Here is a 15,603-nt window from a genome sequence, read left to right as displayed (position 1 = left end):
CAACAAATTTCTACTAATGTGCCTGCATTTCCCCCATGTGATACATCAGTTTTGTGCAAAGCATTTGAGTTTATATTTTATTGCTACTCATGCACCCTGTGTACTCAGAGGAGCAGTTTAATTACAGTATTGGTGAGAAACTGGGTCATCCAAGATCTGATTAGCCCTCTGGAGATGCCCCTCCTTGCTTAGCACAGAGGAAGCCCAAGATTACCACATTCCTGAACAATTTAAGCTATAGTTCCATGAACACTTCCAGCAAGGGAAAAACAGGATTTACCAGAATCTCACCCACAGATCACTGATCCCCACCCCTGCACTGCTCGCCCTGCAGGGCAGCAGTGCAACCATGGACACAGCTACCTAGGCAAGAGCTTAGGGAGCCCACCCAATTCCAGTCAGCCTCATGAATGCTACTGTAACAAGGAATAATGCAGGAATTCAGGCAGGCAAAGGACACTGACCCATTACTGGAGTGAGTAACATTTTAAAGAGGTCATGAAATTTTAAGACCCCGAGTTCAGCCTTGGCTCCTGCTGCCCAGACCTTTCTAATGAAACTTCATTCAAAATTCCCTGGTTGAGACCATACAGGTTTCTCTAACTCATTAATTCTGATCTCTGAATCTCTATTTTGAGTAAGAAAATTAACTCCAGCCCAGTTGCTGACAGTCTCATCAGGTACAAGCTGCACTATGAAGAGGAGATGGAGCAGCAAGTAACAGTACCCCAAGAAAACAGATCTGAAAAGTAAACACAGAAGTGTAATAGTGAGGCAAGACCAGGAGACAAGTTCTCCTACTACAAGATTCCAGAGCCAAACAACATGTCTTTTTCGTGCTTCAACACCCCACTGTAAAAAAGTTAATAGTGTACTACTACATCATCCAAATTCTCATGTGTCACTACACTTACAGCGGTGAATTCCCTTGACAGTTTAAAAAATAATAATAATAATTCAATAATAAAAAAAATAAAGGAGAAAAAATTAAATAAACACTGATATTATCAATGAAGCAATTTTTAGGGGATCACTAATATACAGTAGTTTACTATTTAAGAGTCTTGTGGGTTTCCTTTTCACATAGCTGAGTTGCAGGGGAGTTACTACTATTTAACTCTTAAAATTTTTACAAATATATCACAAGTCTTCAAGGCCACCTTTTGCAAATCTGCATTATGGCTCTTTGTCCCCTGTATCCAACAACCCTTTATTATTCTGACCTTCAGTTTTTCATAGAGAATTATTATTTCAAGTTTCAGCAAAAATAACCCAGGAGACACAATAGCTTCTTCTCTACTTCTCAAGTCACAGTATTTATAAAGATTAGAAGACAGCTGTGCTGTGAAATTACAATTGTGAAAACACTTCACTAACTGTAGCTTCAAGCTTGCATTTCATGACTAGGCTTTCAGGGTTCATGGTTCAAAAATAAACCAAAAAGCTATCATCTAACATAATAATCTGACATCCTTTAACTATTCATTATTACATATTGTAAAAGTATTTTAGTTTACTTGTAAGCTTTCCTTCCCCAGCATGCAGTCATCTCAAGTCAATCAGAACCTAGACTTTTTCCTTTCTTTCATTCCATTTCAGCTCACTGCAAAGAAGTGATGACTACAAAGACTCTTGCACCAAATCATTCAGCTTTAAAATTATTTGTAACACTTTACCCACAATACATAAAATGCACAGCCACCTACACTTCAGGTAAAACAAACAAAAAGTCTGTCTCCCAGTGTTTATTTTATGAACAGTTTGACTTGGTCCTCAGTTCACTGCAGATTTATTCTGATACACCAGGAGAGGAGATTGGGCATGAGGGGGGAAAATGAGCCAGCCTTAACTCACAGACCTTCCTTAGGACAGGGAGCTCTACAGATGCCCAGAACACTTTGCTCAGCTGCAAGCACAGAAATAATAGTGTGTAGAATAGTTTGGGTTGGAAGGGACCTTAAAATCATCCAGTTCCAATCCCCCTGCCATGGACAGGAACACCTTCCACTAGACCAGGCTGATCCAAGCCCCATCCAGCCTGGCCTGGGGAGTCTCACTACAGCACTGCACCTTCATCTGGCTGACCTAAAATGTTAAGGCTGACCTTAACATTTCTTTTAATTCCCAAGTTCCTTGTTCATGAACAGGGAAACTGACAGCAAAAACTATTTCTTTACATACACTATAAGAACAAAGAGGGAAGAAAAACCAAACCCTATGTTTTTAGAAATCCCAAAACCATAAGGTTCCTCTGTGAGCACAGACTAGAAAGCCAGAGCTGTAATGAGAGGTCAAGGTATGTAACCAACCATCAAACAGAAGCAGCCTTTAATCACACCATTGTGGGCTTGATTTGAACTGGTGAGGCAAAAACTGCCCCAGTCATTACCAAGCCACACCAATCATTCACAGAATATAAGATTACATTGCACAGCATCTCTCAAAATGTATTCTCTCACCCTACCCTCAGTCAAACAGCAAGAAAACCTGAACTGATGGGAGTGAAGCACAAAGAAGCAGGTGAACTTCCCAACTGCATGCAGCATTAAGTTTTTAGTGTGTTAGAAATAAAACTAAAAGCAGAAAGAAAGTCAGGAAAGAAATATTCTGTATTATAAATTGGCACTGCATCTCATACATTTAAGGGGAAAAAATGAAGATGTCAGCAGCTTTTTGCAATAACGTGCACCAACCTTAAGTTTCACTGCAGCAGCTCAAATAATTTCATTGTACTGACCTTTCCTCAAAGGAGAAAAGCACAGGAAAATCCCCAAAAATAAAGAACAAAGTTTATATTATTAAGAATTTTCATGACACTACACATTTTCTGGCCACTAAATATCTGGAGAAAATGTAGATTAAATCAACTCCTTCTGTGGTGGGACATTCTAGGCAGGTTGCATCCACTAGGACTTCTCTGAAAAGTTATCTTTAAATACAAAACAAATCAATAATCAACTTCACTAAGCTACACTTGATACTATTGCAAACCCTTTAAGGATATGACCTCAGTGTCCTATAAGGCATACAATGGAAAAGCACAATTTCAAATACAAATCGGTCTTGCCCTCATTTACGAAAACAGACATTTACAGAGCTATTCCACAGAAATAAAAGCCTTAACAAGGACTGACTCAGTTTTAACAGATTTTTTTGTATTGTCCAACAACAAACTACCACCATGAATGGTAACTTTGCAATTCTGACAATGCTCTTCCTCATCATGGGAAGATCCAGTACAACAGGATACAAAGCATGCACTTACACACCTGGTAACTATTAAAAAAGTAGATCTCTCATTCACTTTAAAAAAAAATTAATCCATCATTAGCTTAAAAATAACCATGTGTGTGCTTTGGAAGTACCAGGATGTTAACAGATTTACTTCTACAAGGTATTTAAATAAAATAACAAGCTTTATGTAACAAATTTTATATGGTAAACAACAAATATTATATAGTAAAAATAACTTAAGTTCGTGAATAGAGTTGGCAAAAAACCCAAACAGATATGATCTGCTTGTGAAGAAATTTAGTACAGATATTAGTAAAAGGATTTAATCATTTTAGGACTTAGCATCTAGCGCAGCCCTTCACAAAGAGCAATGGAAATACATATTGAATCAAGTACATCACAAGAAAATAAGGATTCAGTCGTGTAGTCTGCACATAACAGCATTCTAGAGTTTTTAGTGACCTTCTGAAGGCTGAGATTACCTAATTTTAGATAGATTTTTTGTTTGAATGACACTAGGTGATACACAATTTAGGAATACTAGAAATTCCCACCATTTTTAACACATCTAACTATTCTAGGTGCCCACAGATTTTGTGAATAAGCACACATATACAGAACTATACAAATAAACAAAGCTTCATAAGATATGATTCTTATCTTATTGACTGAGATATTTAGGAAAGAGGAACATAAAACTAAGGGCTGTGCTTATAGTTCAAGTTTCTCTCAAGTGACCATAAACTAAGAAATTCAGCATCAGCTGAATATAAAACATCTAATCTTCTCTAAACCACATTTTTAAAGAGTAGCACGTTGTGTTGTGCCCTTGAAGCCCATCACACCACAGGCTTAAGCATCCACTCCACCACAAGAAAGCAGTGTCCTGCATTGAAGAATATCGTTACTGACCACCACAAAAAGTACTGCCAAAATGCTGTCTTGCATTTGAAAAGGGTCTTCATTCTTCCTAATGAACAGCTGAACCCTCCAGTCTGGAATCAGCTCAAAACTTGACCAAAACCAAGAGTGTTTTGCTCTGGCACTGTCCGTATGTGCTGTACCCAAACCAACATCATCACAGCAGCACCCCGGAAGTCACACTTAGCCCAGCAACCATGAGTCAGTTATTTGTTATGTGTAGGACTATATATAAGGCAACTACTACACATGAAAAGCTCCATAAAACAAATGAAGGTTCACATACAGTGTTTGACAAATCAGGATATTCCAGTACTTGAGTAACTGCCTGGAAAATTGTCCTCTATGCAATACAGCAAATACTTTAAACATCAGAAAGAAAACAAGTGTGAATAGCAACATGAAAGAAAATAGAAATAAATCTGTATAAAAACTAAGTTCAATCTACACCAGCATGAACCCTATACTTGAGCAATTATTTTGGGCCTTTTTTTTGGTGTAATTTTTCCCTCTACTACATTTAGCAGTTATATTTCCTTCATCATTCTTTCTTATTTCCAGATGTCAAGAACAATCATTTTTCATTTAGTTTGACAAGAAATTTAACCAACAATTTTCTTTACTCACTTCCTCCCAGAAACTGAAATGGTCTTATTTTACTAACAAAGGCTGTAATTATCCTATGAACAAGATGCCTTTCCTTCAGCATATTCAGTACAGTTGTGTTGAAGATGAGCTACATTACAAATACAGGTCCTGTGCATAAGAAGTTTTATCCTTATTTCTACACGAGGCAAGGCCAAGCAACACTGCTGACAAAATCTGCACAAAGAAGTCTCACATCTGCAAAATTTATGAGACCTTCAAATACTCAAAAGAGTTCACTAAAAAGAGGTTAACTTACCCATCTGATATGACCTAAACCAAAATTTCCACTTTCATCTGTTTTTTCCACCGTAACAGACAAAGTCACAGTTTTCTATGGCTCAGGTCATTCCAATACATGCCAGAATTCCTCTGGGATCAAACCTCTATACTGGAATTTCAGTAACGTATTTATTTTTTTCCTATAAAATGAAGTCCATTCATTTTATGTTGGATTTTTACCAATTATTTTAATTCACTCAGCATTCAAAAATTTTGGAATTCTTAGCAAACCCAAGGCATTTTCAGCTCAGAGTTACATGTTTTATTTATGCTGTATAAAACACACATCATCTTGTTACAGAACTCAGCTTCTTGAAAATGAGACCAGACTACAGAGAGGTCTTACAGAACACACATTGACCAAAAATCTGCCAATTAAAAATGTCACCTGCCAAATCTCAGCTATTTTTGGTTATTTTTACAGAATATTACAAAATTACAGAAAATTACAAAAATACAGAATATTTTCAAGGAATAACCACTCCTCAAAACCTACTACAGAAGTACAGTTCTTCTAAACTACAACATAAGTGTTTCTTTTTTTCAGAAAGAAAGAAATCTACTTACTCATGACTGGAAACTTCTTTGTATATAATCCAAGACAGGTCTTGAAGCAAGGTATCTTGTTGGAGAAGGTTTCTCAGAGGTATACATGTCCTGAAGGTGGGAGTAAAATAAAAATACAAATAATTTTTTCAACTTCAAATCACTAGAATATATGTTTACATATAAACTGTCTTTTCTGCTCTTTTCATCCTCCTTGTTACAAAAAAAAAAGGGAAAACAAAGATGTGTTTGTTATGACTGCGGAGCTTTAATGTTTATGGATATATTTAGCTGTTTATTGACTCTAAGTGTGAACCTTCTAACAATCACATTATAAAGTTGTGTATGTGCTAAAAAAAAAAAAAGTGCTATAAAATATGTTTGTTATCTCCTGGGAGCAGTTAAAAGTACAAGACTACAACATGGATATAGTAACTGAAAATTCCAAAGTAGCATTTTCCTTCAGCAATCTCAGCTGGCAAAATGATGCAAAAAAAAAAAAAAACAACCACTTTTTAAAAAACAAGAAATGCAATTAAGATTACTAACAAGCACAAGCTGACACTGACATCCATCCTTTCCTTCTCAGAAACAAAACCTGAAAGAGTTACCATTTCTAGCAATTATAAACCCACAGTTCCATCAATTCCTCATCAATTTCAAGAAAAGGTACCCAAGTAGGGCAGATATGGATTCACTAACAATAAGCCTGGCCCTCCCTGAAGCCAAATATAGAGGACTTAATCTCCAACAATGACAGCACAGCAAGTACATTTTGAAAAATTTATTATATAATCTCCCTCCTGCTGCTAAAAGCAAATTTATACAAGTCTGATGGAAGAGTTAAACGAAAGAAACTTCACCTCACAGCTGAGATGAAAAGTAGAAAACCAACATATCTACTAAGCATACAGTTTTCTTCTAATACCTGCATAAATAGAGACTATCTGTAAATTAAGGAATATTACGTGATATACTTCCTCTTTTCAAAACCAATTAGAACCTGCTGAACCTCACCACCTGTGCTAATCCAGACAGATAACAATATATGCTGACTCAGATTTCAAGTCTCAACTCTCCTGATTTCTTCAAGCTCAAGAAAAAAAAAAAAAAAGCTAAGTAAAATGCAAAAAGATAGAAGAAGAGACGCAACTTTTCCTAAATTACGACTTCATGTAACATTTTCAGATCTACAGCACATGGCAAAGTAGTACAGGAACTATCACAGGACATTACAAGTAGGTTCCTTTATCAACTGCTAAAAACAATTTAAAAAATAAAATAAACTTCAAAGCCACACACACCACAAAAAAAAAGAAATTCAGGTGCCAAAAGGAAGCCTTTGGGCAAAGCTGCAGACTGAAAATTACAATCAATTTTTTTGCACTGAAAAAGTAACACAGGGAAGAGATTCAGTTAGGAAAGAAAGCAGCTGAAAAAGTCCACACACAAACATTCTAAATAAGCAGAGATGAAGACAAAGCCATGAGATGCTACAATCAGTGAAGGGCAACAGTTTGACCTGCAGGCCCTATCACCTTTCCATGAACGTCTGCTAAATTAAATATCTAAGCACACATATCTCAATGAAAAATTAAGTGTCTGTTAAAACATATCATTAGAACTGCATCCTTGACAGCTTTCTCTTGATTACTGGTGTCAAAATTAGCATATATAACTTCCATGACATTTAATTATTTACTGTGCTAATAACACTTATTATGTTAAGAACATCAAACAGATCATTTGGACCCCAAGCTAGGTCCAAAACACTTTTGACCAGTTTCACACTACGTATGAGCCCAAATTCCTTTTGAATCTTATGCATAATCAACTGGAAGACCAGAGTTTGCCATTCAACTTGATTTTCCAAAGGCATATCTCACCTTAGATTTGTAAATAAGAACTAACAATACTCTGTCTCTGAGACATCATGTTACATGACATTTTATTGTGTGTATGTACAGGAAAAAGCTGTTCATTAGGAAAATACAAAACAGCAGCTCTGAAAACCACTTAGGGCTAATAATAGCGTAATTATGCACCCTCATCGCTTATAAAAACCTTGTCACGTAACACTGAGGAAACAAGATGGGGATGATACAGAAGCTCTGTTCTACCTAAATGTGTGAAAAGTGAATGCTCCAGTGCACCACAGCAACCTGACCTCCGACTCCCAGCCCTAAAGTGCTACTCCTCTACTGCCTTCAGTGGCTAAATATTTTGTTTAGCTATTGCTAGCATCTGTTTAGCAGGCAATGCAGACTTGTGGTAAATTCAGTTGTTCTCTGAAATAACACTATGGTTATGTTTTATATCATTTCCCTTGCAAGTAGCTTTTTTAAAAAAGGAAAGTTTTCTCTTTCATCTGTCATTTTGAGTACAACAATAGCAGGCAATATTCAAAGTCAATACCACTACCAAATAGCACAAAAAGCAAATACTACTACCACTACAAAATAGCAGACAGTCCATGCTTTCTATTGCATTGCAACAGCAATGCCGTTTTCCTAGGGATACGAGTTAGAAACTAAACTGTCTTCACTTTGCTTTCTCAGCCAACCTGATTAATTTCAATGCTTGCAGGGATCTCTCCTATACAGAAATACTACCAACTACTACCAAACAGAAATACTTTTACTTTTTCAGTGTCTTTCTGAAAGATACCATCTTGGAAAAACTTTTAATTCCAAACAGTGCCTGATACTCTTTCTGCTTTCCCTTGCAATCAATAAGGCTATAATAAAAAATTTAAAAAAACACCAACCCACACCTTTGATCTCTGTCTTCCTGAAGATCTAACCCCTGTATTCTACCCCATGTTTCCTCCAGTGACACACATCTACTCACTCTTGGGAGTATCATCTTCAGTAGCTGTGAAACTACTGGCATTTTAGCTGAGATTTGAAAGGAATACCTGCAGTGAGCGAAGCTCTTTGCAACTTCAAATTCACACACACTTATAATACATTCAATTACCTGTTTCCATAGCTGGTATCAGGTGTCTTTTTTATCCAATACTCTGTTTCAGGATAATTAGCAGGAGCCAGACTGCAAGCAAATTACAGCATATTGTACTTCTATGCAGTATGACTCTGCCCAGAGAAGAGATTTTCCTTTAAGTTGGCAATTAAAGATTCAGGTCTAGCCTGTGTATGTTACTGTAATAGCTGTTTAACTTAGATAGTAAGGAGTTAATATTAAGAACTCATACCCCCATTTCCCAAGAACCAGGAATCACAGGAGCAGCATGTAACTGCACTGCTTAAACACACAAAGACAAAACAGCCTAAAAATAGCCTGCCCTGCACAAATCAGTATTTTAGTGTCATTTACCATCTTCTTTAAACCAAAAGTTATGGATCCTCACAGAAAACAGACTGAGATTTTAGTGCTGAGAAGCACTATGTTTTAGAGTTGCAGATTGCTGGCTGCCAAAACATTAAGTCTGAAACTGGCGGTTTCTGTGCTGTATAATCAGAGGGCAGAGAAAAAGCTGGTTAAAAGGCAGTTCTACTAAATACTTATTTTACACTGCATCTCAGCTGAATTAACTTAGAAGTTATAATCAGAAACAACAAAAGTTAACAAGGAGCAAAACTAAGTCACTTCAGAACAGTTATTAAAAAAAAAACACAACAAAAATGCCTAATATAGCACCAAGCCTCTGAGCACCCCAGCTCAGTAAAATGCCCAAGACAGCACAAATGCACAATTCACAACAAAGTGAAATTGCTACTGTTTCAGAACCTACACAGAATCACTGACTGGCCACAGATGAGGAAGCACATGGAAGTACAAATGAAACAAGCCCAACGACACACCCTCCTTTGTTCATAGCAGGAATATTTACACTACAAAGCGTTGAGGCAAATCGCCTTTAGTTTCAGGCACTGCTGATTGGCCGCTGCGTTTAATACACTCACGCCTGGTATAGTTGGAGTTTCGACTGTCACACTGCAGCTCTAGATTGCAGGGCACGCAGCAAGCTAGAAAACCATAGAAAACAATTATTTAATATAATTATCCTAACTGAAATGATCCTCCACAAGATACATTTGTTGTGAACAGGGCAGATGTGGATTTGTTTTCACTCCGCTGTAATTCAGTGAAAGCTGAAAATCAGCTCCCCTCACAGCCAACTTTCAGTGCAGCTGCCTCCTACAAGCAGCAAATGGCACAAAGAAAGTTATTCTCGAGCATATGCGGGTGAACAACTGGTACAGGAGTTTGGACATAGTTACTTTTAAGTCACCACTTGACTCTCGTTCAGCTGGCAGTTCAGTGGCTTCGGTGGTTTTCTACAGGCAGCCATCCATGCCACAGAAAGAACCTGAAACACCTGACAATAACTGGCTCTTTGTGGAGTCTGAGGGCTAGGAGAGGGCCCCGGAGCCCCAGGGCTGAGCACAGCCTGGGGGACGCGCTCTCTCCCAGCCCACTGCTGCCAGCCTGGCACTTTCCACCACATACCTTAAGTATTAAAAAGAGCAGAGGAGAGAGCAGGTACAGAGAGAGCAGCGGTGCCAGAAAGTCACGTTAAAGGGTTCAGCCATCGAAATCCTCCGTGCTCCCGACTAGGGTGGCACTGTAGCCTCCCACATGGCCAATAAACGGGGGCTTCAAGGAGGCCCCAAGTGCCCGACCTACAGACGTGACTCCCACAAGCACACACCCGCACACAGGCGCTCCAGCCCCGCTCTGACTGCCACCCCTCACGCCGCCACACCTCACTCCAACCTCACAATGGGATCGGGGGCATCTCCCCGGGCTTCCCCCGGGGTCCCCCAGCACTCCCGGCTCCGCTGCGTCCCGCAGCCCCTGTCGCCCCCCACACGCCACCCCCTCCCCAGCAGAAAGAGCAGAGAGCCTCCAAAAATGCACACACCCCTCCGCCGGGAATGGAACAGTCCGTGCACCCCAGTACCCTGCCGGAGCCGGCTCCCGCCACTTCCACCTCCCTGGCCCTGCGGGGGGTGCGCGCCCCTCCTGGGGGAGGATGGTAGCGCCCGCCTCCCCTCAGCCGGGAGACACCCGCCCGCTTCAATGGAGGGTCCGGCGTGGTGCCTCCACACACACACGCGGCCCCCCCCGGACCCCAGCAATGGACTGGTCCAGCCGGCCACCCCGGGGCCGCACAATGGCCGAAGCAAAGTCCCGGCTTATCCTTACCTTTCCTCGGCTTCCTCCTCTTCCCGAGGCCTCCCTCTGCCGCCTTCCCCAGAGGCGCGTCCGTGCTCGCTGCCCCGGGACCGGCGGCCTCCGACCAGGAAGTGCCCCGATGTGACACCGCCGCTATGGAAACCCTCCCCGCCCCCGCCCCCGCCCCTCCCACAAGGCTGACCCGCCGTGGCCGCCATCTTGGGCTCGGGACGAGGCGCCTGGTCGGGGCCGCGAGCTGCTGTGGGGAAAGAGGGAGCAAAAGCACAAAACAGGCCTGGTGCCTCTCAGAACCTCCTTGGCTGTGCTACGTGAGCTGCCCAGGCCCTCAGTATGGACACCCATTCTCTTGTGTCCAGTTCCGGGCCCTTTAATGCAACACCAAAAACATTGCAGTAAATCAAACTCCCAAACTCTTTATTTTATAGTATTGGGAGGTAGGCGTTACTTTATTCCCAGCTAGGGTGCATAGCAGGTAACTCCAGCCACATGCCCTCCATTTCCAAAATTTTCACTCACACATTTTCAGCAAACAAATTATTGTTTATTGGTTCTAAATGGTGTCATTCTCTTCATTAATTACTATTCTATTAGTTAGTGATTTGTTGTTTCTAGTGCTAATTAGTCCACATTTTTCAGCCTTTTTATCATTTTTTTTCCCCAACAGACTCTACAGTACTTGGGTTGCAATATCTTTGTTAGTTTCTTCTGGTTACTCTAATATGTCCTTGGAGGGCCATAAATTTTGGATCCTTAGTGTCCAGCTTCCCTTTGTTCCTTGAAGCTTATCCAGGTTAGTTTAGCAAAACTGAAAGTTTCAGTGATCTACTAAGTCTTTCAAAAGAAACTTAGCAACATGCTGGCTAAAGTGGAAAATTACACTGCTTAAGACTAATACAGTGCTTTTGATTTATTAAAACAATTATTTAAATTAATTAGGAAAGTGATATAATTTCCAACAATTCCTCCATTTGGAAGTGATTTTAATTATTTCTTTTATTTCCACTTAAATCACTGAATATTTGGCAAGACTTACCGTGACCGATGGTGTGGCACTGAATGGTAATGAAGCCAATTAACTGGGATCCCTGTCCTGAGATTCAGGCATTGGCCAGAGGATCAGGAAAAGACCAGGAATTCTCAACCACTGGAGGCAACTCTTGTCAAGAGTGAGGGAAAGATACCTTTTAGAGGAAGACTTTTCAGTGCGCCAAGACAAATGGAACACTTGGAAGGTATCTGGTGCCTGAGAGAATTAGCTGTGCTGGAGATAATATTTTCAGGTAATGAACAATTCCCTAATAATCCAGACAGCGTCCACTGAATACAAAATATGTGATCATGTGCCAAGTCATTGGAAGTGTTGGCATGGAAGGAGGGAGAAGAAGAAGTGGGAATTCTGGTTTGGCAGACTCCAGACACATAAAAAAACTATCTCCGCCCCATTATGGGCCTACATCTCATCCATGGAAAGAATAACAGAGGATTTCTGGAATTTAAGAGAGTAAAGAAAGGAGGGCCACCAGAAACTTTTAGAGAACCTTAAAGAGGAAATTTTCCATGCCCTACCAGTACAGACCAGAGTCTCTGCTATTAGGAGCAGGCATCCCCCTGCTCAAGAGAGAGGATACACTCCATGACATGTGTAACATGTGGTTCTACCTTCATGGAGAAAACTTGAGGAGCTGGGACGAAAAACCCACCTCTGCCCTAGCAGCCATGGGTATGTGAGTTGAGAGGAGGAATGACTACCACAGGAAGCTCTTAGAGGATAAATGCTGCTCCAGTTTCCCATGGGCAAGCCCCTAGGCACAGTAGAAGGGATGATGTTATGTCCAAACCTCTCCAGGCCAGGAGGGACAGGGATCACTCATGTAGCTGGCAGATCAGGTACAATGTACAACACTTAGCCGTTGTAAGAAGATCAGGAACCTGGAAAACAGCATTTAGAAATGGAGATAGATAGAACACAGCTTCACATCATAGAATGGAAGTGGAGAACCTCTCCTGTTCCTCCTGGAGTAGGGGAAATCCCAGTCCTGGATGAGGACAGACGATGACTCTGTGCTCCCTGAGGCAAGAGAGGCTGCCCAAATGCTTCCCAGCAGCACAGTTCCCAGCGAGGCCCTTTCCCTCTGCTCTAAATTCCTTCCATGCCCCAGCCAAGGGAAGCAAAGTAAGAGAAAACATTTAATTGTTCCTTCTTTCTGCAAGAAAAGTTATTTTTGGAGTCTTTGGGACAACGCAGCAGAACATCAGGACTTGAACATGAAGGAGCTGGGCACAACTCCAGGGCTACACCTACAGCCAAGTGAGAGGAGGAGAGTCCCTGGTGCCTGTGGGGAACAGAGAGCTCTGAGGGGTACCAGGAGCTCTGAGGTGGCATCCCACAAACTGGATAAGGCACCCACTTAGCACCACATGCCTCTGAGTAACAACTCAGGCCCTGGAGCTGTACAAAAGGTGCAGAACAAAGGATCAACATTACAACCAGGAGTAAAACTGCAATATGAGTAATAAATTAATTTCATTTTCATTTATTGAACACGGATCGGATAGAACTCAGCACAATTTACAGCAGATACAGAGTGATTAAATCCTTTATCAATCTCTTCAGGAGGACCACAAGCCTTTTTTTTAATAGATCAGACTGGCCCTGCCCCTTCTTTATTCCTAAAAAGCTGCTCCAAAACTTCAATATTTTATAAGCTTAAATGTACTCAACTGCTATACCACCTGCTGAGCTTGCTTTTGTTTATTTTCCCCAAAATGAAAGTGGTGGTGTTACTTCTAGCCCATCCCTTGCCTGATCATGTCATTGCCATTTCCAGGAGCTCTGCAGAACTGATGGTTTAGGCAGAGGTTTGCCTGTACACACACAGAGCATCAGCCCACACGGAAATGCTGCATTACATAGGAAGGGCTGTATTAAAAGCAGAAGTCAGGTGGGACTTGAAGTAGGAGGGTTTGCCCTTTGCTTCACTATTTCTGGCTGCCTGAAGGACTGTTTCCCTTTTGGTTGGGATTGTTCAATTTGCCTTCAGCCAGTCCCATTGTCCACAGGCTCTGCTGGTTTGTTGAGGTAAACGTTTCACCCATTCAGGCCTCTCTTCCTGCTTTTGGTGGTTCCTGCCATGGGAATCAGATTTGGATGTGTGCTGTGCTTGATGCCTGATGAAAGGGGCTATTTCTGTCCCCTCTGTCTGTCAAGACAGATTTTCTTAATTCTTCTTCATTTTTTCCCAAATTTTATGTCTCCTCTAGTATTTTCTTGCCTTTTCCCATTCACCTCCTTCTGTCTTACTCTGTCACTTCAATATTCTCTCATTTCCTTCTCTCTCTCTTCTTTTATATGTTGATTTATCTTTCAATATTCTTTATCTATGAAAACTACACACAGAACATTTAATACACTTACACAGTACAAAACCCCTTTTTTAAAGTTCTCCTTAATACCAAGCAGTTTTCCTGTGCACTGAGAAATATCACAACACCAAAAATGTGTTACTTACCTGTATATCCTATGTTATAGAACTTCCCAGAGAACCTCTTCTACATTGAGTACACAGACAGTGCACAATTGGCTGTGCACAGCAAATGCAAAATCCAGAAAGCCTGGCTGAAGAAGACACGTGTGGCTGTATCTGAACTGAAGCACAGGATGGGCTTTAAAACATGAGTCAGGATATTCGTCTAAACCAGAGTTTTAGATTCTTGTTAACAGGATTTCATCCTGCTCCCACAGCAGAAGGTGAAGAGATACGGTGAAAGAGAGGGAAAAGCTATAATCAAATCATACAGCTTTCAAATCAAGGAAAAGTAGAACATAAAACAGAAGAAGAAAAAGAAGAGCTAAGACAGAAGATTAGGTCTTACAGGCAATGATGCACAACAAAACAAAACATCAGCTTCATCTTTTGTGTGCCTCATTGTGATTTTCCAGGAGAGTAGCTGAAAGATACATTATTGTAAAGTGAAGATCTGATGTACAGTTACAGTAAGACAAGGAACCGGGGATCTCATGACTATTTATAGAGTCAGCATTCAGAGTACACTCACTATTAAAGTTTATTATCACTCGCTCATAACCACCAGAATGTCAAAAACAACTCAAAGTTAACAGAAACAGAATCATTTCTTAGACACCAACAAATCTAAAAGCCTTAAAGGGAGTCATTCTCATGATGTTACAAGCTAATGAGAACAGGAGCCTGTAATAAAATGTATTGATACTGTGTGCTGTGATGGTATATCCTGCAAAAGGTGTAATTACTTGTCTAATGTAGTGAAAAAGTTAAATCTTTATGACCTTTTCCACTTACTGCTGAAACCAGCAGACAGACAAATGTGAATGACTGATGGAGCAGAAATATATTCAGTTCTTTCAGGTAAAGATCCTTGAGAAGGATCAAAATATATTTTTTTCCCAGCAATGTGGTATTTAGAGTCTTTTCCTAGCTCTGCTTCATGTTGAATTTATGTAGCACAACATGAAGTGGGGGATGCAAGTTGGGTTTTGCATTTAAACACATTCTTTCCCCTCTGCCTTGAGCCATCTGTGTTCGGTCAGCCTCCTGCTCAGGGTAAAGTAGCATGAAGGTTTCCTACAAAGCCTTAACTGCAGGAATAGCTTGCCAGGGAAGTGGAAGTCCTGTCACACTTATCTTTTCCCTAACTAAGCCCATATGGCAACCGTGGAGTGAAATAAGCCAACAAGAGGGTGGGCATGATCTCTCAAGCTGTTTCACACCCATCAGGAACAGAGTTTGTTTCCCAGGGAAGGGCCGCTGCTGCATTTCCCAGGGTCACGCTGCT

General features: G+C 40.7%; 1 protein-coding gene across 4 annotated transcripts in view; it reads right to left on the bottom strand.

Moving 5' to 3' along the window:
- The window catches only part of USP6NL (USP6 N-terminal like), a 109,979-nt gene extending 99,060 nt beyond the window's left edge, over positions 1-10,919 (bottom strand). The window contains exons 1-4 of one of the 4 annotated variants that reach the window (XM_014255216.2): positions 10,801-10,902; positions 9,555-9,617; positions 8,608-8,679; positions 5,650-5,739 (exon numbers count right to left, since the gene is read on the bottom strand). In XM_014255216.2, coding sequence (XP_014110691.2) covers positions 5,650-5,653 — 4 coding nt within the window. In that variant the 5' untranslated portion in view covers positions 5,654-5,739; positions 8,608-8,679; positions 9,555-9,617; positions 10,801-10,902. Of the gene's footprint in view, positions 1-5,649; positions 5,740-8,607; positions 8,680-9,554; positions 9,618-10,516; positions 10,551-10,800 lie in introns of those variants that run through there. The other 3 variants (XM_014255215.2, XM_005526060.3, XM_088055564.1) reach the window with 3 other exon arrangements.
- Positions 10,920-15,603: the final 4,684 nt, after the last annotated feature.

The sequence above is a fragment of the Pseudopodoces humilis genome, chromosome 5, assembly GCF_049639895.1.
Source record: "Pseudopodoces humilis isolate 2021_Gansu_Grassland_sample_001 chromosome 5, ASM4963989v1, whole genome shotgun sequence".
Taxonomy (NCBI): Eukaryota; Metazoa; Chordata; class Aves; order Passeriformes; family Paridae; genus Pseudopodoces; species Pseudopodoces humilis.
This window is presented reverse-complemented; position numbering and strand designations above follow the sequence as displayed.